Source organism: Phodopus roborovskii, unplaced genomic scaffold (genome assembly GCF_943737965.1).
Source record: "Phodopus roborovskii unplaced genomic scaffold, PHOROB, whole genome shotgun sequence".
NCBI classification, from domain to species: Eukaryota; Metazoa; Chordata; class Mammalia; order Rodentia; family Cricetidae; genus Phodopus; species Phodopus roborovskii.
This window is the reverse complement of record NW_026126560.1, coordinates 1,458,664-1,481,522: the sequence shown is the minus strand read 5'-3', so window position 1 is coordinate 1,481,522 and position 22,859 is coordinate 1,458,664. Positions and strand designations below refer to the sequence as shown.

General features: G+C 46.3%; 1 protein-coding gene across 2 annotated transcripts; it reads left to right on the top strand.

Moving 5' to 3' along the window:
- Nucleotides 1–1,257: 1,257 nt before the first annotated feature.
- On the top strand, nucleotides 1,258–11,196 carry Herpud1 (homocysteine inducible ER protein with ubiquitin like domain 1). 2 transcript variants are annotated; one of them, XM_051201883.1, is made up of 8 exons: nucleotides 1,258–1,815; nucleotides 4,460–4,537; nucleotides 4,631–4,702; nucleotides 5,918–6,069; nucleotides 7,110–7,232; nucleotides 7,801–8,151; nucleotides 9,638–9,743; nucleotides 10,447–11,196. In XM_051201883.1, exons 1-8 carry the CDS (start codon nucleotides 1,363–1,365, stop codon nucleotides 10,609–10,611), a joined length of 1,500 nt encoding a protein of 499 aa, XP_051057840.1. In that variant the 5' UTR covers nucleotides 1,258–1,362; the 3' UTR covers nucleotides 10,612–11,196. The 2 variants fall into 2 exon arrangements, with proteins under 2 accessions (XP_051057840.1, XP_051057839.1); XM_051201882.1 differs by having other exon boundaries at nucleotides 1,259–1,815; nucleotides 4,628–4,702.
- The last annotated feature ends 11,663 nt before the right edge of the window (nucleotides 11,197–22,859 follow it).

The window sequence follows — 22,859 nt, the reverse complement described above, 5'->3', positions numbered from 1 at the left end:
TCTGACTGCTGGGATTAATCTTGTGTCACTACACCTGGCCTCAAAACAGAGAAGGAAAGCATCTAGTGTTCTGTGGCATGTTCCTGGTGGATCCCAGGCAGGTGCCCAGCTGTGGTGAGATACAGGGCATCCTCCAGAGAGATGCTGTGGATTCAGCCCCAGGAATGTGATGGCATGTAGGAATACAGTCTTTAAGGTAGATAATTGGTAAGATGAGGTCATTAGCCACCACAATATGACTTGTATTCTTATAAAAAGGGGGAAAATTGAGCCGGGTGTTTGGTGGCCCACACCTTTAATCTGAGCACTCTGCAGGCAGAGGCAGGCTCACTCTGTGAGTTCGAGGCCAGCCTGGTCTACAGAGCTAATTCCAGGACAGGCTCCAAAACAGTAGATCGAAAAACCCTGTCTCGAAAAACAAAAACAAAAACAAACAAACAAAAAAAAAACCCCAAACAAACAAAAAAAGGAGGGGGGGATTTGGACAGAGATAAGTATAAAGATGATACAGACACACTTACACATGTGTATCTGCATGCACACGCATGCACACACAGAGAATGTCATGTGAACGGAAAGGTCGAAATTGGAACAATACACCCAGAAGCCAAGAAGTGCCAAGGACAGCTGGCAAACCTGCAGAAGTTACGAGTGGCATAAACAGATTCTACCCCCAAAGGAAGCAATACTGCCCTACACCCTGGTCTCAGACTCTGGGCCTTTACAGCTGTGAAACAAATTCAGGTTGCTTGAGCTCCCAGTTTATGGCACTTCCTTCTGGTTCACTCCTCTGATCTCCTGACATGACTGAAAACCCAGGTGTCCCAACAGAATTGGGACAAGGATGGCTGCAGGGAATGCTGATTTTGTTTTTCAGTGAAGCACTGACAACCCTAGAGGCTTCTGGTCAAGTTTCAGGGCTCTACTGCTGTTCTTGTATCAACCCCAATTTAAAAGCAGCTGATAGATACCTGTAAATGATGCCCCATTCAAGTGTCTCCTAAAGAGCTTATTAATCATTAGGCAGAAGCCCCATACTTGGTGCATTCATAATAAGGGGCAGGTCCCACACCGGGTGCAATGTTAAAGTCCGGGAGGAAAGGCGTCCCTGGATGCCAGGCTGCAGAGCCACTAGGGGAAATGAAAAGGGACGTGTGCCTGTCGCCTGGGGTCAGAAAGGGAGGAGGGCCGCTTTGTGAGGGAACAATTTGCAGAGCCGGCTAAAGTGGGAGTCAGGCGGGCCGCCCAGGCTCAGGCACCGCTTGCATCCCGCGCTGGGGCCCCCGGAACAGGACCAGCGCCAGGAGGGCTCCCCGACATGGCCGCCGAAACCGGGCTCCCGCGCCGCAGCCGGGGCTCGGGATGACGCAACCGCGGCGGGTTGCATCAGCCCGCACCCTTGCGCTCAGCCCGCCCCATCGTCGCCCTGCCCCGGGCGCTGATTGGGCCACGTTGAGCACTGACCTCTGTCTCAGCCAATGGGTGACAGCCACAGAGAGCGCAGTCTGTGGAGCCCTGGCGCGGGGCGCCCATAAAAGGTACCCGAGACGGGGGCGCGCGTCCCAAAGACGCCAAGTGTCGTTGTGGAGTCTCCGACGGCTGCGTCGCCGCCCGCTCGGCATCCTTGAGCGCAGCCGAGTCGCCGACCCCGCAGACATGGAGCCCGAGCCGCAGCCCGAGCAGCAGCCCGAGCAGGTCACGCTGCTGGTGAAGAGCCCCAACCAGCGTCACCGCGACTTGGAGCTAAGTGGCGACCGCAGTTGGAGTGTGAGCCGCCTGAAGGCCCACTTGAGCCGAGTCTACCCCGAGCGCCCGGTGAGTGGGGGGCCCCGAGGTGCCACGCCCTGCAGGACTGCCTGAACTCAGCTGTCACGCGTCGCAGGCGCCGGTCCCCTTCCGGCCCGACCGTCCCCCGTGCCCCTCTGCTTGCCCCAGCGTTTGTCATCTCTTCTGGGCCTCCACCCCTTCGTGCCAGCGCCCTGCTAGTTCCTGCCTCCTTGTATCCCTTTACTTCCAAGTCTGTCACACGTCAGCCCCAAGTCCCTATACTCCCTCTTTGTCCTCCCAGGTGGGATACAGCCTTCGCCAAACAGGGAAACAGTAATTTGACCTTGGATGAGTCATTTCCCCATCTAAGCCTTAGTGACACCCCCCGCCCCTACACACACACACACACACACACACACACACACACACACACACACACACACACACACCTAGGTGACTAGGTGTTTCCAATTCGGTAGAAAAAAGAAATGTGGATGCTGCCAAACGAGACTTCTTTCTGGGTGCAGCGGGGACAGAGGAGTGCATGAGCCAGCTTGGGCCAGTGGCTGGAGGGCGGGGGGTGCGTCCTCGTCACCAACTTCAGAAGTCCTACGCCCAGAAGCTAGACGTGGCTGTTCTCCTGCCACCTTCGGTTGGCTGCCCCTCCCCGTTGCTCCGCGCACCAGAGGCTTTACTTAGTACAGGGAGGAGCCCCCTTAACTTTCTAGCAAAGACTGAGAAAGGAAGCCGCAGCTGGAGTCGCCCTAAGTCTGGTTTGACAACTTCTGTGGGTCAGTTAGGAGTCTTTCTCTTTTAGTTGACACATCTGTCAACAGCTCCCTTAGTCCCGCCCACCCCTCCCGTCCGTGCCACGTGACAGAGGCTGTGCTGGACCTTCCTGTATTTACTTTGTACTCTGATGTTATGTAAGTGTCCACGAGTGCAGTTCTGGATCAACAGAAGAGGGCAATCGGGTGGCTACAGATGGGGACTTCTGAGCAGTTGCCTTCGAGCTCCAACCGGCAGTGGCGCGTGGGTTTCAGTTTGTTTTAGTTCCTTATTGTCAGTAATGTAGGCCAGACTTTTCCCTATGAGTTGTTAGGAACTTTCTTACTTTGGGAGTAAGCTTCCAATCCAGTGCCCCTGGAATTCGTTTGGGCGGTCTGTAGTATCTCCATGGCCGTTTCTATGAAACCAGGTGTCCTTGTTGGAAGATGGCAATTAGGCACACAAGTGATGCTTGTGCTATCTCTGGTTGCATCATTTGTAGAAGGCCGTGTTTTGAGGCCTGTTTTCCTCAGACGAGGAACATTGGGCCTCTTGGATTTGAAGACCTAAGATGGTAAATACAGGTCTCCTGGGTGTACACATCTGTGCCTTAAAAATTACCGGGAATGGGTACAGTGGTGCATTTCTATAATCCTGTACTGGGGAGTCCCACACAGGAGAGTCATGCCCTCCTGGGCTATATGTAGTGAGAGCCTCTGTCAGAAATGAAGAAAGCAAACATCCTTATGTTTTTCTGTAGTAATACCAGCCATTGGTAAGAACCTACCTTTATAATAGTTATGTGCTCAACATTTAATTTTCAGATTGGCCTTGAGGACGGAGAGTCTGTTGAGCCTTTAGAGGAGAAAAACAATTTCAAACCCACAGGCAACTGTGGTTTTTTTCAGCATTTGCTGGTGTTTGGCTTCACATTTAGAACAGTATTTTGCAAATTGATTTGTGTAGCATTTACCAGCAAAGCCAGCCAGAACAATGGTGAACACAGCATCCAGTATGGTTTTGTTGTTGTTGTTTTTTTTTCCCTTTAGGTATAGTGTCAAAAAGTTCGTATGAATGTTGATAAGCAGATGCAGGTTTTGTTGTCATTGTTTTAGCTTTGAGGCAAGGCTTCTTTAACACAGGCTAGCCTGAGCTTGTTATACATCCCAGGCTGACCTTAATCTTCACCTTTATGCCTCTACTTCCCAAGCAGGCATGTGCCACCATGCCTAGGTGGGTGTGGTTTTCCTGGTCCTTTGGGGGGACAGTATTTTGAGAGAGGATCTCTCTAGCAGAGGCTTGTCTGTAGCTCATTCATATCCCAGTCTGGCCTCGAACTTCTGCCCGAGCCTCTAGATGTGAGCTAAGTTTGGTTTCTTCTATGCCAGCTTGTTTGGGAGGAACAGTTTCATGCCAAGTTTTGCCTATAGGTTTTTGGGGGTGCAGGGTGGTACCCTGGAGTCCATTGATTTTAAGTATATACTTTTAAGAGTATGGTTTAAGATAAATTTTAAAAATAGATTTTAGAAATGAGAATTATATAAAAGTGTGTGGACGTGTCTTTAAAGCCACTGGTATGGAGAACATGAGTTGGAATCTTGATTCTAGCAGCAGGCGACCTCAGGTGCTATGTGGGGGAAGACTGACCAAAAAGTACAGAGTGTTCTCTGGGCCCAACTAGGTTTTAAAGTTTATTGCTGCTGAGGCCCCATAGTAGCAGGAGGCAGTTTCCTTCTGAATGAGAAGTAAAATGTGTGGCCACAGTTCTTATGGAGTAGAGGATCATTGACCTCCCAAATGTACTTGCATATATATTTAAGATTAAAGTCAATCACTTTCTAAATAAAAAAAAAAGTCTTGTGTGGTCCTGGGCAAACACTTAGGATCTATGCTGACCTGTGCTTTCCCATATGCTTGTGATCAGCGCCCGGAGGACCAGAGGCTAATTTATTCTGGAAAGCTGCTGTTGGATCACCAGTGTCTCCGAGACTTGCTTCCAAAGGTACTTTGTGGCACTTAGCATTGGCTTTGGGGTGTTGTCACACACTGGCAGGTTGAATCCAGGTCCTAAGGTATCTCTTCTTACACTCAGCAGGAGAAGCGACATGTTTTGCACCTTGTGTGCAATGTGAAGAATCCCTCAAAAATGCCAGAAGCCAAAACAAAGGTATGTTGCCCTTTTGTGATAATAGCTACTGTGTTTCAGATACTTAAGGGAGGGAGAAGGGAAGTTGAGTCAAACTTAAGAGAGATTTTATAATGTTCTCTGCCGCCACATCATACCAGGACTTAGAGGCTGTGTTCTCAGTACAGTGAAGGTTGGGTGTCGTGGTAGCAAACTGCAGAAAGCCTGCCCTGTGCAAAAGCAGAGTCACACCTCTGACTTGAGGTCACTGTGTGTCCAGAGTACAGCACCAGAATGGCTCTTGAAAGTGGTGCTTATAAAAATGAACACATTTCTCTAAAGAACTTTTTGTTTTGTTTTTCGAGACAGGGTTTCTCTGTGTAGCCCTGGGCTGTCCTGGAACTCACAGATCCATCTGCCTCTGCCCGGTCTGATTCCCCCAGCCCCCGTCCCCTCATCCCCAGCATTCACCCCCACTGCCAGGCTAGAAACATTACTTTTTATAAAGAGTAAAGAAGTAAATATATTTGTTGTAGAAATTTCTGTCATGAATATTTGGGTAGGAAGAAGCCACAGACTTCATTATATGATCTCTAAAGACTTTGATTTGCTTAAGTATAAAACTAAATCTTCTAGTGTGGTAATGGAATTAAATTTGTATTTCGGTAGTATTTCCTGCAACATCTGAATATCACATAGGAAATTCTCTTTCCTTTATATTGCTATCTAATGGTATGTGTCACCTTGTTGGTCACATTTAATTTCTAGACTTTATGGTTTAGCATCATACATTTTAACATCATCAGAAAGTTTTTTTTTTTTTTTTTACTAATGACAGTTGCATTTGGAAGATTTTCCTGAGACTACACTAGTTATTTTTAGGGAAACAAAAAATGTGAATAATCTTTTTTTTAATTTTACTGCGCGTGCGTGCGTGCGTGCGTGCGTGCATGTGTGTGCATAGATATTCGGTATTGGTATCATATAGTTTTTTGCTGGGGCTTAAACAACATGTAGGCAAGGCAAGAACTCTGTCACTGAGCTACATTCCTCAGCCCTAGTGTTCAAACCTGTTATAATGAACAAACTCAGATTTTTGGGTTTTTTTTTTTTTTGCATATAAAATTGTTCTAATTTTGTCAAGTTGAGAGGTGAGGAAAAGAATATAAGCCACTTGTAGCAAAACAATTGTTTTCACTTGATTGCAAACTGTTGCATCATGCCCTTTGTTCTGACATTTGTGTTTACTTAACTTAGGGTGCTGAATCCACAGAGCAGCCGGCTAACACTTATCAGGCACAGCATCCTCAGGTACAGCATCCGGGGGATTCCTCAAGTGATGGTTTAAGGCAAAGGGAAGTTCTTCGGAACCTTTCTCCCTCCCCCTCCGGATGGGAGAACATCTCAAGGCGAGTGTCCATGAACATGATTGTGCTTATGTGTCAGTTTAAGGATAAAGTGTGTTTATGTACAGATGCAGTCAAAGCTTTATGATGTACAAGATGGCTTCATTTTAAAGGCCTCATGGGTTTGCTTTTCTTAATATTAGTCTCTTTGTATATATTTTTAAACGTAGGCACATGCAATAAAAACACAGGCCTTTTAGCTCCTAAATGGATGTGCTTCCCGATGGCTGCCACCTGCCCACAGCCCTGCCCTTGTGGCTTCTCAAGTTACACTGCTCAAAGGACATAATTTGTGACAAGATTTAAAGATAGATGAAGCAAAGTCTAAAAAATGAAATGAAAATAAACAAGTTTTTTTTTCTCTTGGAGAATTCACTTTCATGAATGAAATAAAATTTTTGAGGTACATTGTTAGATTTAGAGATATGAGGGAGTACTGATAAGCTAAAATCCAGGTCAGGAACATTCTGGCCCTAAGCAAGATGGCTTATTGTTCTGGAGTGTGGGGCTTCCTCCCCTTACCTGTATAAGCAATGCACAACTCTAAGCCTCTCATTCTTGCCTTGGGCAAGGGAAGGCTGCTGTATGTCTGAAGAAGCTAGTCTGGCACGGCTTAAACGGTGTCTGAGTGTCCGTGCCTGGTCCTTTAGCTCCTGAATTTGTACAAGTCCCCTGATTTTCTGGGCTGCACTTGGGCTTTCTGTAATTACGGTGGAATCTCTCTATGAGGTTGTTGGATAACTATCAAGCTGATTGGGATACCGGTAGACCGGTAAACACACAAGGAGGATATCAACTGTGCATCCCCCTGCTGACAGACATGATGAGCAGCAGGGCTGGATGGGATTCTTGTTTCCCATGGGATCTGCTGAACCACAGTGGGAGGCTGTCATCAGGGCTGCTGTGCTCAATGTACAGGATGCACCATACAGTGACTATGGTGAAGTCTGTCCTGTCTTTTTGACTTTAATTGCTGATGGTAACTTAGCATTAAGCTCTTCATCCCAAACTCAAACTGTGCTTTTGTTTGAATCTGTATACAGGCCTGAAGCTGTCCAGCAAGCATTCCAAGGCCTCGGGCCTGGCTTCTCTGGCTACACAACCTATGGGTGGTTGCAGCTCTCCTGGTTTCAGCAGATCTATGCAAGACAGTACTACATGCAATAGTGAGTCCCACTGTGCTGGCTGTGGTCTTGCTCCTGGGAATGGAGAAAAATCCCATCTGTGCTATAAGATGCTGAAGGGAGAGAGGGAGCTATGTTTTTCCATCCCCAGAGTCCTGTTCTTTGTGGGGTTTGGTGTAGTTGAGTGGAAATGACAGCTTCCTGATTTGTGTATTGATGTAGAATTAGTTCCAGATAAGCTTTGCTTATCTCAGTCATTCTAAAGACATATACTTTATAGACATGGTGCTTAGTACTTTGAGTGCTTTTAGTTCTTAACTTTAATCCCAGCATCCAGGAGGCAGAGGCAGGTCGATTTCTGTGAGTTTGAGGCCACCTTGGTTACATAACAAGTGCCAGGCCAGCCAGAGATCAAAGATACATAATGAGTTTCAAAATATGCACACACGCACAATTTTTAAAAAGCTTCTTCTCTAAAGTGAAAACAAACTAGGTGTATACATTCCTAGTCGTAATTAGTAAGAGTGAAAGGTCCCACATCAGCTGAAAGTCCTCCGTCTTTATGATGGCTTGCCTTCAGCAGTATTTGCTTTTGTTGTTTTTATTTTAGCTTGGCTGCCACTGCTGCATCAGGAGCTTTTGTCCCAACACCGAGTGCACAAGAAATACCTGTGGTCTCTACACCTGCTCCAGCCCCAATTCACAACCAGTTTCCTGCAGAAAACCAGCCAGCCAATCAGAATGCAGCTGCCCAAGTGGTTGTTAATCCTGGAGCCAATCAGAATTTGCGGATGAATGCACAAGGTGGCCCTCTTGTGGAAGAAGATGATGAGATAAACAGAGACTGGCTGGATTGGACCTACTCAGCAGCAACCTTTTCCGTTTTCCTCAGCATCCTCTACTTCTACTCCTCCCTGAGCAGGTTCCTCATGGTCATGGGCGCCACAGTTGTAATGTACCTGTAAGCACATGGGTTCTTTCTTTTCCTTTACTGAAATGACACTGTACTGTGACTTGAGTATGGATACTTTGTTTTTAGTCTGTGGCCCTTGAAGGAGGTGTACTTAAATTCTATCATTCAGTGTAAAGGGTCCACAGCCTGGCTGCATCAGTCAGAGTGCAGAAATCCTGCGTTAGTAGTACAAGATGAATGTTTTCATCTTCCAGAGAAGTGAATGACCTGCAGGCCAGTGGGCTTATTAAGCACAGTAGAGAGGCACGCTGTAGCACGAGAGGTTGTATTTGTTTCCAGCAGGACAGAGTGGTATTATCAGGCTGTAGCTGCCTTGCAGGACAAAGGGCAGGCAGACAGTGACTATTGTCTCAGCCATGCAGAGCCAGTGACCTTTTACACAAGTGCTGTTTGCTTCAGCTCTTCATGTGTGAGAGCAGTAGCTGCCAACTGGAGATGAATCTATGTCTTCTCCCAGGAGACATTGGCAGTGTCTGGAGCATGTCACTGCCAGAGGGCTGGTCTGTGGTTGAGTGAGTGGCAGCAAGCGATGCTTCTTAGTTTCCAGCTGTGTACAAGAGAGTGCACACTTTGAAGATCTAGCCCAAGAAAGCATGGCCTACAGGGATAGGTCTCTGGCTAGAATGGAAGGAAGAAAGTTTTGCTTTAGAGTAAAAATGGGGTTTTATTTTAGGTTTTAAAAATGTAAGAAGCACAACCATTCTTAATATTTTGTCTTGAAAGTTGAAGTTTGTTAGATTTCCTAATTAGAGCCTTTTATCAAATATTCCTATGTCCCTAAAATCAAATATTTATGTGACCAAACCTAGGCTGTTATTACATTATATATGTATATATTATATATGTGTGTGTATATATATACATGTGTGTATATATACATATATGTGTGTGTATATGTATATGTATTTGTATATGTGTGTATATATATATATAGTTTTATATCTGAATATTTTTCTGACTTGTGTCAAATTTGGTTTGTTTTTACCTCTGTGGTGCTGGTTATAGGACCCTGGGCCTCCTCCATCCAGGCAAGCAAGCACACTTTCTCTAATTATAGTCTCAGCTTGTTCCTTTTTTTTTTTTTAATTTTGAGACAGGGTCTTGCTGAGTTGACCAGACTGGCATTGAACTCACGCTGTAGCCAAGGCAGGCTTTGAATTTTAAATTCTCCTGCCGTAGCCTCCCAGACAGCTGGGATTACAGGCCACTGCACGCTGGCTCTGTTGAGGTTTTCAAGTGTTAGGTTTAGTTCCTATTAACAAGCATTTATCAACACATACTGCATGCCAGATGTTAATTTTTTTGCTGGTGAATAATATACAAGCCCTGCCTTTAAGAACCAGAGGCCTGAGAAAATCTAAGAGACTGACAAGCTGGCTGTGCAGGTGGCATTGCGTGAGCTTCACGGCCTCAGACTCTTGTGTGGCTCCCACGTGGCTTAACTGAAGTGCATCTGTTTGTGCTCTCTCTGAAGGCATCATGTCGGGTGGTTTCCATTCAGACAGAGGCCAGTTCAGAACTTCCCAGACGATGGTCTTCCTCAGGAAGCTGCAAACCAGGACCCCAACAATAACCTCCAGGTACAGACCTCCCTGCCCTGCCACCATTCCAGTCCTCAGCCTTCAAAGCCTTTCAGACTCATGGTCTGCTATTTCTTAAGGCTAAGTATTTCATGACTGCAAAATAAATTTATTCATATAGCAGCTATTTTTAAGACTTTGTCTCTTCTATATAGGCATATGGCTATTGGAATTTTTACATATGTAATGTAATTTTTACATCATTTGAGAATAAGAGATCTGTAACAGTGCATTTAACTATGGAAAGTACTGATGAGTAGTCATTCTAATTAACTAGGCACATAACCACTTCTCAGAATAGATTTCCTGAAAAATAACATGTAGAAACAGAGTCTTCATGAGGTATATGAATGCATAACCCTAGAGGATATATTTTATATCAAAAATTGCCTCTGTAGTCTAGCAACACTGATCTGCCTTGGTTGGTTTCTTAGCCCAGGGCACTGCCCAAATTTACTGTGTGGCCAAGTTAATTACTATTTGGTAGTAGCTGAAGGTCAGGGTACTTCAGTTCCTCTGACATTGGCCAAGAGGAACTGTGGAAAGTCAGCTGCAGATGTGCTGTAAACACTGAAAGGTGCCACCTGCAGCCAAGGGCTCATCCCCCAGGGATCAGTTGGCCTGCCAGGCTTTGCCTGACCTGTCCTCAGGATAGGTGTCCTTTAGACCCTAATCATTTTTCTCATTGTGGTTTTGCCTGCAGGAAGGCACAGATCCTGAAACGGAAGACCCCAACATCCTCCCCCCAGACCGTGAAGTGCTGGACCCCGAGCAGACAAGCCCATCATTTATGAGCACAGCATGGCTAGTGTTCAAGACTTTCTTTGCCTCTCTTCTTCCAGAAGGCCCACCAGCTATAGCAAACTGATGACACTTGTGCTTTGACAGCTCGGACTGGATCATCTAGCTCCAGCTCATTTTCCTCACCTGGCATGACTCAGCAGAGTCATTGAAAACCCACAGGATGGTGGTGTGCTTTTGTGCCAAGCAGAAGCACAAACTAAGACATGAAGCCATGATACAAACTGAACAGGGCCCCTCGTGTCTTTATTCTGAAGAGCTTTAATGTATACTGTATGTAGTTTCATAGGCACTGTAAGCAGAAGGCCCAGGGTCGCATGTTCTGCCTGAGCACCTCCCCAGATGTGTGTGCATGTGTGCTGTACATGGAAGTCATAGACGTGTGTGCATGTGTGCTCTACATGGAAGTCATAGATGCAGAAATGGTTCTGCTGGTTCGATTTGATTCCTGTTGGAATGTTCAAATTACACTAAGTGTACTACTTTATATAATCAGTGAATTGCTAGACATGTTAGCAGGACTTTTCTAGGAGAGACTTATGTATAATTGCTTTTTAAATGCAGTGCTTTACTTTAAATTGAGGGTGACTTGGCAGAGGTGAAACTTTTGCTGAGTTTTCTGTTCAATAAAGTTTTGCTATGAATGACTGTGGCAGAGACTCCCATTGTCCTGACAGTTTGCTGTGTCCTTTGTCACTGAGAATCAAGAATTCACTACTGATTCCCAAGTGACCTGAATACGTCTTTTCCTAAAGGGCAGTTTGTACCAGCGAGGGATGAGACAACGAGGCTATGGAAGCTCTTGTTAACTAGGGCTGTGCCTGTGTATGTCCCCATTTCCTACCTAAATGTCACTAGCTTACATTGGAACCCACTGAGCTTACGTCCAAATTAAAATCCAATGGCATTAAGTGCTGGAGCTAATTATTTCTTCCTCCAAAAAACCCTCAGTTATAATTGAAAAAGGAAAATATGAGCCTAGAGTTTCTCACTCACCAACCCACGTCCCACATGAGCGACTTAGAAGCTGTGTTTCCCCGAAAATGCTCCTGATGGCTGTGTAGTTATAGTCAAAGACTGCCAAAAACCAAGCCCAGAGTCTCATCTTGAAAGTGCCCAAGTTACAATGCATGGTGCTCTCAGGATATGAAAGAGATGGGGTTATGATGGCAGGAATACAAAGGGGATTAAGCAGTGTGAGCCCACTAAGCAGAGATTTGGATTCAATGCTCCGGCAAAAGGGTTTAGAAAGGACTCTAACATGGACCCAAAGGTGGCCTCCACCAAATGAAACCGCAAAACCTTATGGAAACTGCAGTGTTGGAGAGGACTTCAAGTTTTACTCCATCATCAAAGGTAAGTGGTATGTATATGAATGCATCCATGCCTGTGGTCCTCTCCTCTGATCAATTCCCCTCTCTCTCAGTCTGTATCTAAGGCCTCATGCAAATCCCCCCGAGTGGCTGACCAGAAGAGACCACAGATCAGCTTCAAAGAGTTCTGCACCAGATATAGGCAGCACCTGGAAAAGAACAGCTTGTAGCTTTCTGCTCTTTCTGGGACATCCAAAGGCAGTAGTGTAGGGAACTCTCCCCTGTGGGCAGAACTTCACATACTGGCATCATATGCTTATCAAGAAAAATAGCCAGAGCCACACTGTGTACCGACTCAACCATGTTCATAATTATACCGTGGTGTGTGCCAATTATTCTGTATGTACTGTTTATGGGCTGTGGCCAGTGGTTTAGCTGGTTGGGTGGGGACTTGGAAGGAACAAGATTGAGAAGCTGATAACAGGAGGTCTGGGGAAGGTGTGTAGGCAAACCCCTGAACAGGCAAAGATCCAACAGTATTTGTATCCTGTGTGAATTCTCACTAAAGAGTGAGTTCAACAGAAATGGCTTTTAGAAAGTGGATAGGAGGACCCATCTGTAGATAGCAGCCAGACTCCCCCTGCCAATCACATCATTGTCCCACAGGCTCAGGAATAACGTGGCTGGGTGACAGGGATGGAGGTCTTGCCTAGATTGAGCAACATGGACTTCTACTCATGGTGAACCTGCTGCAGTCACTACTGAGTGTTCAGTCTGCCGTGAAGTCTGATGTCTGATGGTAGTGTCCTCCACGGAGCTGCAGTTTAAGGAAGAGGAAGGATAAGGCAAGTGTCATCACTGATGTGTGAAGACCCCATCCCTCAGAGGGCCAATAGACAATGACAATCCCTAGACCCTATCAGCTAGCACCATAGCTCTTAGGCTATGAGCACTCCTGGGTTCCTTTTTTTTTTTTTTTTTTTTTTTTTGTCACAGGCTGTTGTGAGCTTCTCAGCATAGGTGCTGGGAGTCAAACTCAGGCTCTGTGCATGAGCAATATACACTCTTAACCACTGAGCCATCTCTCTAGCCCATCCTCTTGTTCTTAACAGACACTGAAGGACCCATCTCTTAGAGTAGGCCCCTTATGGCCAGAGAAAATGCATCAAGAAGAACAGGCCTACTGCATTCTCACGGAGCTACAGCAAACCTACTCAGAGCCAGCCTGAGGAGGGGGAGCAGACAAGAGACAGCAGAGAGAGCTGGCAGAGGCAGGATTTGGGAGCAGGGGGTCCTGAAGCACCACCTTGTAGCAGTCTGAGCAGTGGCAGAAGACACAGCAGGAAGGCAGAAGGCTGTTCTGGTGACAACTGCCTGGGGCTAGCCTGGGATTGTTCCCATGGAAGGGCTGTAGGCACAAGAGGCCAGTTTGCTTCCAGCATGGTGCCTGAGGGAGATCACACTGCCTCTGAGTTTCTGTTTCCATGCAGCTTACAGTCACTACATGAGACACCAACTCTGCCAATACAGAGTTTGCAAAGCTCCAAGGAAGTCACACATGCTTTCCAAAGGTGCCCAGGTGACACAGGTGTGGATCATGCTGGAAGAACAAGTTTGTTTACTGGGTTATTTCTTTTACTATATTAGGTGAATGTGTTCTCCACTTGAAATGAGGACATGAAGTCTCCTCTTTAAAATATATTTAAGTAAAACAGCAAATTAAAGGTTTTGAAAAGTATCAGGAGCCTGTTGCATAGGCAGAAAAGGTGGCAGTTCTGGCCATGGTTCCTGTAGGACTGACTGGCAAGAGACACTCACAAAGCACTATGGCCTCTATGGATGCAATGATCATGGCTGTGAAAGATGTGAGGTGAACCCTGAGACGTGCCCATTGGGGTGCATGCTGTGGGGAACTGTCAGTGACGGATGGGTAAGTGTGTCTCACAGAAGTCTCCCAGTATCTATGTATAGGTGGCATGTGCATTTCTGTACATGGACATACTCTACACACAGGTGCATGAGGCTACCTCTGTGTAAATATCATTTATCTGGGCAAGTATTTGTGAGCAGAGTGTCTCAGGTGTGTGCATGTCTTAGATGGGTGCTGTTAATAGAACCATGGGGGTGGTAAGTAGAGTGACTTTCTCCCAACATTCAGCATTATAGTAAGGCATTAGGCTTAAAGCCAGGATGGCCTGCCATGAGCCACCAGAGGGCAGAAAATGTCTGGGTGGAAGCTGATTCAGCCAGTCCCATCTCTCCTGTTTTCTTGGGTCTCTAATAGGCAATGTCAGCTTTGAGCCTGATGCCAAAAGCCTTGGTGTCTCTGCCTCATTGCCATCTCTCGACCACCTTAAGGCCTCTGCCTTATCCAGTGATCCCTTGCTGAACTTCTGGAAGATCTAGGGCTCAGAAAGCAAACTGGTTGTTACATAGTGGATTAGGACCTGGAGGCAATCCAGAATCCTTTGAGATCCCTGGAAGGGTGTTCCTGGACCAACCAGCATGAATTCCTGAACTGTCAATGCCACAGCCTGCAAGAGTAGGGCTGGCCTGGTTCTGCTGTCTACCCCACAGTTTGGACTCTGTTGGGAGGTCCCGCACTGGGCACTCTGGAGCTGTCTTCCATCCCTGCTCTCAGCTCCAGGCCTGATCAGACCGTTGCCGGGCCCAGCTTTGGCCCTGGCTTGTGTGGAGTGGGCCCCTCTGGAGATTCATGGTAGAGCACACACATAGGCAGAAACATTCCAGGAACAGTCTGGTGGTGACAGGAGTGGTCAACAGGGAGCTCAGCTTGCTCTGTGACAAACTAGCTTTCTGTGATGGGCAGCTTGTCTATTGGAGGCACTTGGTGGGCAGGTCCTCCTTCCAGCCAGAAAGGATGATGACACACACTGGAACAGGGCAGTGAGTTGTGGACAAAGAGCTGTACTCAGTCCTCCTGCTTCCCAAGCAATTGCTTGTCTCATACTCACTCCCTTTGAAAGAAAGACCCAAGGTTCTGAGAGATTCCACAACTGCCAGGCATGCAGCTGTTGAATGGCCAAACCTGGGTTCCCATAAGATTCTATGGCACACGTTAATTCTGCTGTAGGCCCATGGCCTACTATGTCTGTGCTCAAATGTGGAGAAGTCCTGTAGGTCTCAAGGGTAACAATAGCCCTGCCTTAGTGTTTCAACTTAATAATTTAGTGTCTGTCCTTTAAGAAAATTCTCTATAGAATAGCATACACACCCAGGGCTGGGCTGTCTAGTTTATAGAAATGAGACTATTACAGCATGCCCTTATCTATGAACTCTGCCACAGATTCAATAACCCTCGGGTTCAATATTAAACTTAATTCCCAGAGATAATGCAAAAACCAAAACAAATAAACAAACAACAACATCAACAAAAACAAACAAAACAAACCCAGGCATGGCTGCTATTTGCTTGTAATCCCAGCACTGAGAAGGCAGAGACAGATTTCTGGGACTTGATGCCAACCAGCCTAGCCCTCTTGATGGGTTCTAGGCAAGTGAGAGAGTTAATCTCAAAGAAGTGGGGAGGGTGGATGGTGCCACAAATTTGTCCTTTGGCCTCCACATGTATGCAAATGCACCTGAACACTCAGAAAGTGTACTCTTGCTGACATGTATGTGAAATTAGGTCTACAACAACCATTTCTGTAATGGATATGTACGAAAGTTTTTCCCTTGCCATCATTCCAAAACCTACAGTAGAAGCACTTAATTACATCGCATTTCCTTGCATTGTGTGTTATAAGTTACCTGGAGATACTTAAAGGAGAGGGGAGGATATGTGTGGTGGTCCCACCATCAACAGAAAGAAAGGCAGGCCTGATAAAATTTCTGAAACCTGAGAATATTGCTGTTAATGGGGGAAATTTTTGAAGATAAGAAGATGTTTTGCAGATATGATTTGAGAATGAAGAAGTAGGTGGGAAGGTTGTAAATGAAATCACACGTCCTTATCATGGTGAAACAGAGGGGGGTTTGACACACAGCCCAGACAAAGTCAGGGTGAGCATTAAGATGAGTGATGTGACCACTCATCAAGGAGCTCGGCAGCCAGTAGGTGAGCATAAGGCCAGGAATGAACCAATCCTTGTTCAGCCCTCAGTCCCAGCCTGCAGACTTAAAATATGTTAAAAGAAAAATACACTCTGACATCCATAACTGCATGTTTCTGTTGTTTTAAGCACTGAGTAGGAATAATTGTTACAGCAACCACAGGAAATTCATACAGGCTGTAAATGTTAGCGAACAACAACAAAGCCATAATTTTAAGATCACAGGACTCAAAATAGCTTATGTGTCAGGAGATTACTTCTGTAAAAGATATTCAATGGTGGTGTGTGTGTGTGTGTGTGTGTGTGTGTGTGTGTGTGTGTGTGTGTGTGTGTAAATACTGTGTGAGAAACCATCCATTACTGATTACCCAGTGAAGGTCTTCCCGGCAAAGAACTGCATACAAAGAGAGTCAGCCTCTTTGGTAAACTGCCGGAGGCAATATAGATATTCAATTGGGAGCTCATTTGATACATTGGAATACTATGAAAGATTAAATAAGCAAAAGTAAAAGATATCACTAAGGAGGCAGGAAAGATGGCTCACCTGTTAAGAGAACTGGCTGTTCTTCCAGAGGACCCTGGTTCAATTCCCAGCACCCACATGGCAGCTCACAACTGTCTCTAACTCCAAGGGATCCAATAACCTCACACAGGCATACATGCAGGCAAAACATCAAAGTCACAATGTAAGACAAAAAGCTATCAATAAAAGAATATCTAGGGGCAGGAAAGTTGCTCCATAGTTGGGTACTGCTCTTTCAGAGGACTAACCTCAGTTCCCAGCATCCACACCAGGGGGCTCACAACTGCAACTCCAGCTGTACTGGGATCTGATGTATTATTCTGGCCTCCATAAGCAACTGCACACACATGCGTGTATCACCCCCACAACACACTCAAATATACATAATTAAAAATGTCTTTTAGATAAATAAATGAAGATTTTCTTGAAGAGGACTCAAGTTCAGATTGTGGCATTCAAGTTGGGTGGCTCAGAGTGCCTTTAACTCCAACTCCCAGGGGAATCTAATGTCCTCTTCTGGCCTCTACAGGCAACTGCACCCACATGCACATACTCAGACACAGACAGACAGACACACACAGAATTTTAAAAAAATAATAAATATTTAGAAGAGATTGCTGCTGCATGTGGTGGTATATGTATTTAATCCCAGCACTGAGAAGACAGGCAGGCAGATCTCTGTGAGTTCAAGGACTGCCTGGTCTACATAGTGAGTTCCAGAACAGCCAGGGCTCTGTAGAGAGACCCTGTCAAAAATCAAAAGGAGAAGAAGGAGGAAGGATGGAAGGAAAGAAGGAATGAAGGAAGGAAGGGAGGAAGGAAGGGAGGAAGGAAGGAAGGGGAAAATTGCTGTTGAATGAAAAATAGCTGTTGTCACATAGTTTGGAAGTGACAAACCCAGGTGTAATGGAACTCATCACTTGAAATGGGTGGGATCATTGATAATGCCATTTTTTTCTCCATCATAATTGTTCTTTAATAGAAGAACAAAGGATATTTATAATGAACTTTTAAAACACAAAGAAAAAATACAGTTGTGTGTGGAGTTGAGGTAGGGAAAACCAGTTATAAATCAAGATCAACTGTATGACTATAGACAGAACAAAGTGAAAAATATTTCAGAAGCCAAAGACATCAGGGGAGGCTTTCTGGAAGTGGTGCTGTTAGAAGTAAAAATGCAAGGCTGAAGCGATGGCTCAGGGGTCAAAAAGCACTGGCTGCTTTTCTAGAGGGCCCTGGTTTAATTCCCAGCACCCACATGGTGGCTCACAACTGTCTGTAACTCCCTTCCAGGGAATCAGACATACATATAGGCAAAATACCAATGCACATAAAACAAAAATAAAAAGGAACCACAAAAAGTAGAAATGGAAGAAACCAGGGGCCTGTGGAGAGATCTGGTTCTTCCATGCCTCATCAGTGGTTTGCTGGTGAAGGCAGGAATCGGGACTCAGACTTGTCTGATGGCTGTGGTGTGGACTAGCCAGTGACATTACTGAGTGCAGTGGTCAGAGACCTAGGGCCCCACCCTACCATGCTGTCCTTTGCACTCTACAGACATTATATGCACCAACCACACCGGGAACCCCAGTGGTAAGAAACTAATAAAATAACACAAAAGGAGGCAGCTTTGAACTTTAACTGGGTACTAGCATTCTACTGTCATTTGAGCAAACCAACTTTTCCTGTCTGATAACCAGCTTGTAAATGCCCGAGAGGGTAACCATTGACCACCCCAAGTCATACAGGCTCCCGCCGCACTCCTGAGTCTCAGTACTTGCAGGGCATCAAGCCTGAAACCCAGCTTGAGTTTGAGCTAAGTCACTGACCCTCTGTAGGAATGCTGGCATCTCCCTCAGCCTTTGTTACAAACAAGAGGCCACAGCTCTCATATCCCTCCAGTCTGTCCTTGCAGCCAGGAGTGAGGCCTTCCTGTCCCAGCTGGCTAACCCCTTGTCCTGTTACTCTTTGCTGCTAACAAACACCATGTACTGGAGACATTGTCAAGAAAACAGGTTTGGTTTGGCTCACATCCTGATCTAAGGTCAAGGTGCTTATCTGCTGGTGCCTTCTGGCAATGGAGCAACAAGGAGTGCATGAGCATGTGTGTATACACGTATGTGTGACCTCACCATGGCCACATCTCCTCCTCGGGGTGTGTGTGCGTGCGCATGTGCGTGCACCTGCGCATGCGTGTGTGTGTGTGTGTGTGTGTGTGTGTGTGTGTGTGTGTGTGTGTGTACATTAGAGGCAGACCACAGATATCTTCCTCAATGGCTTTCTACTGTTTTTAAAACAGGGTCCAGTACAGCCAGGACTATTTCACAGTCTTGAAACACACACACACACACACACACACACACACACACACACACACACACACAAAACAGACAAACAAAAACCGGGTCCATCACTTTTTACGTGGAGTTCCTCAATTCACCTGGCCTAGATGCCCAGTAAACCCCAGGGATCCAGTTGTCTCCACCTCCCCAGTGCTGGGATTATACGTGCAGGAATATACACTTGGCTGTTCCCACCCCACCCCCTTTATTTGTGTTTATGGGGGTGTTTTACCTGCATGTATATCTGTGCACCACATGCTTGCAATGTTCCTAAAGGCCAGAAGAGGGCATCAGATTCTCCTGGGATTGGAGTTACCGCCAGTTGTAAGGCACCATGTGGGTGCTGGGAACTGAACACTGGTCCTATGGAAGAGCAACCAGTGCTCTTATCCTCTGAGCCATCTCTCCAGCACCTTTACCTGAATTCTGACTTAGCCACCTCCTCATACCCCCTCTCTCTTCTTATAAAGCCACCAGGATTCGGTCACACAGGTTTTACTCTGATGATGCCCTGCCCTGATGTCTTAAGCTGGAGGTTAGACCCTAACATGGTTCCGGAAGTGACAGACCTTATGCAAACCTCCATGGCTTTCCCTGTAAGATAGGTTCATGATTCCCAGCAGAGTCATTACAACAGTATTCTAGAATGGGACTCTAAATGTCACCTGTGAAATAATACAGTGGGGAGTGTAATGGATTAAAAACAAAACAAACCAGTCAAACTCATAAAAGCACACCCTTCAAGTTTAGGAGACTGTCTCAGTTCTTAAGCTGGGCATGGCAGCATATGCCTATAACACCAGCACCTGGGAAGCAGGGGCAGTAATTTTAGGCTAACATCAGCCAATGGTGTGTCAAGTTTACCTCTCAGTTTATTCTGATGACCGCTAGTACCCTGATGGGGGCACCCTGGGTCATTGCCCTCTGTTGCCCTGGAGTTGTACACAAACAACAGCGAGAACAATAGCCCCAGGAAGTCCACAGGAGGCCCCTGTGTGGGTGGGATACCCAGGAAGGGATGTCTGGGCTAAAGGCTACCTTCCATTCATCCACCCACTCAGGTGAAGGGGGGAGGCTCACCATGGTTGTGGGTATGAACCTCGAAGGGCAGTGTGCCCCGGAGAAGCAGACTGACCTCTCTAAATCTTGGTAACTGAGGCTTGGCTTGTTCCTGCTCCTGAGCAGCTTTGAACCCTTGATGCTGGAGTGAGACAGTACCAAATGAGTCTATTCTTGCCTTCCATTTCCTTGGCCCTTCTTTATGGGATGTCCTGCCCAAGTCCCTACATCTTTGGCTCCTTCCCAGGGGCTGTGAGTGGCAGCAATTGGTGAGTTCTTGGCCATGTGGATCAGATGTGTTATGTTGTTAAGTTTTTATAGAGCTCTTTATAGAGGCCTGTCCCTTTGGTCCTGTGGAATAAAAGTTGAGTGGGCATCTTCCCAATTGACAGATGAAGAAACTGAGGATCATGGCTGCCATATAGACCTTGTCACTAGGCCTCTGCTCTCCCTTTCTCCAGTGTCAGAGAGTTGTGGGTGTCTGTGCTGGGGAGAATGTGGCACTACGTTGTCAACAGACTCTTTGCTATGGTCACAGTTTTGCCTGTCACCAGAGAGAGCTGCATGGGAGTGTGTGTGTGGGGTAGGGTGGGAAGCCTTTCTCACTGCCCATAATGTGTCAGAGACCTTTTGCCTGGTGGCTGCTTATTGAAGATAAGGATGAATGTTTTGGACACTTTATAGATGATGGCAGAATGTGACCTTTGAGGTTTAAAGCCCTGTAAATGTCCTTCAGCTGTGTCACCTGGAGGAGTCTTCCTGAGTCAGATTGTTGGATGGAATAGAGGATCAGAGGTAATTACTACTCACAGCATTATCATAAGAATAGAACAAGATGTATTAAGAGTGAGTTAGCATGCTTCCCAGTTCGCACCCAATCCAACCAGCGTTTATTGTAAGAGCCTACTGTGTAAAGATACACCTCAGCTATGATCTCAGATGCACATGCTGACCACTTAGTAGGGGCTTTTAGCAATCTATGCAGTCGGCAGTCACATGACTGCCTGGGTCTGAGACCTGTGCATGTGAACCTCATGGTTCAGGAGAGGATGAGCTGTCTTGTTTCCCATCTCTGCATCTGGGACCTGGTAGAGTGGATGATCAGGAATATTTAGAGGCACTAAAGTCTTGTCATACACATCCCTACCAAATAAGTTTGCTCTGAAATGGAAGGATTAACAAATGAATTAATCTCTTAAAAAAAAGGTTTATTATTTTTAAATGTGTGTGTGTTTGTGTGTGTACCTCTGTGTGTGTGCGTTTGCCTGTGTACCTCTGTGTGTGTATGTCCATGTGTGTCTGTGTGTATATCTGGGTGTGTGTTTCCGTGTGTATGTGTCTCTGTGTGTGTTCATGTATATCTTTGTGTGTGTCTGTATCCGGATGTGTATGTGTCTGTGTCCTCTTCCATGGGTGTGTGTCTGTATGTCTAAGTATGTGCATGTGTTAGTGCTCATGGAAACTGGAGGCATTGGATTCCTGGGAGCTGGATTTACAGGCAGTTACCAGCCTCTTGACATGGGTGCTGGGAATCAAGCTTGGGTCTTCAGCAAGAGCGGTGTGCCTTCTTAAGCACTGAGCTGTCTTTGCAGCCTAAGTCCTATATTTGTCCATATACACATCATCCATATATGGACACACAGATAGAAGATAGATGATAGATAGATAGATAGATAGATAGATAGATAGATAGATAGATAGGGTTTCATGTAACCCTGGCTGGTCCTAAACTTGCTATGCAGCCTACAAACAGCCTTGAACTTCGAATCCTCCTGATTCTATCACACAAGTGTCAGGATTACAAGCATGTGCCATCACACCCAGTTTTGTGCAGTCGTAGGGATCAAGCCCTGAGCTACATTTGCAGGCTGCCATTGTATATATATTGGTTTTTCAAGATGGGGTTTCTCTGTGTAGTCCTGGTTGTCCTGGAACTCACTTTGTAGACCAGGCTGGCCTTGAACTCACAGAGACCCACCTGCCTCTGCCTCCTGAGTGCTGGGATTGAAGGTGTGCTTCACCACCACCCAGCTCTCCATTTATATTTTAAAAATAATATGATGAACATGAAAAGTTTTCAGACGCATCCAAAGTGAACAATGCTGTGTCAAGTGACTGGCAAAGGAGGGAGGGTGGTTAGGGTGGCTCTGACTGTGGGAAACAAAGATGCCATAGCTGAGGTCTGGTCACTCCCAGCCCCCACTGTAGCTGGCAGGCTCCCGCTACTATCCCAGAGCATGAGGAGCAGAGTTGAAGTGGGCAAGCAGCTACTGAACCATGGGACCCTGGCTCCCAGTCTCTTAGAGTAGGCGCTCCAAAGCTGCATTGTGCATAGAACTTCTTTGCCTCACGGAGCTCTTTGGGGCTTCCAGGGCAGTTGGCATGAGCCTGGGTCTGATGACGTTCCTCTTGCTCATTCTCTTCTCTGGCATCTGAAGGTAAGGATATGAAAGCCCTAGTGCCTCAGAGTCCAGAAAACTTTGATTCCAGGAAATATTGAGATCTTGAGTGAGGCCCAGCATAGGGGCTTAGGGTGTGCTCTAGCACCTCAGGGATTGGTGATGGGGGTCTTCAGGACCTGGATGTCTAGAAAAAGCTGCCACCAACTGCTATGTGACCTGTGACAGCTCCCCTCCCTCTCTGGGCCTCATCCTCTTCCTTGAGACAATAAAGGTATGAGCAGCTAAATTCCATATCTCTAACCAAAGCATCCCATACAGCAGGCTGTACAGGCAGCTGGGGGTAGAAGGTGGTGTGATGGTTCTAAGGAACGGTTTGAATGCTCTGGAAAGCTACTGTCAGACCATTAGAAGACAGCAAAAGAGAGATAGGAATTCAGGTCCCTACCAGCCAAGAAGCCTGTCTGCCCCTTTGAACTGCAGCAGCAAACCTCTAGCTTGGATCTCGGTGGGCAACAGGATCCTGCAAGAGCTGGACACCATTGTTTAATGACCATTGTATTTTGACTTCTCTATTTATGGCAAGTGAGAGAGTTTAGATGCAGT

Excerpts from the sequence above, each read along its gene's own strand:
- Herpud1 (XM_051201882.1), top strand. The coding sequence starts at position 1,363 with ATGACGCAACCGCGGCGGGTTGCATCAGCCCGCACCCTTGCGCTCAGC. Across the intron at positions 4,538-4,627 it reads TCCGAGACTTGCTTCCAAAG|CAGGAGAAGCGACATGTTTT; the intron begins GTACTTTGTGGC and ends TCTTACACTCAG. Across the intron at positions 4,703-5,917 it reads TGCCAGAAGCCAAAACAAAG|GGTGCTGAATCCACAGAGCA; the intron begins GTATGTTGCCCT and ends TACTTAACTTAG.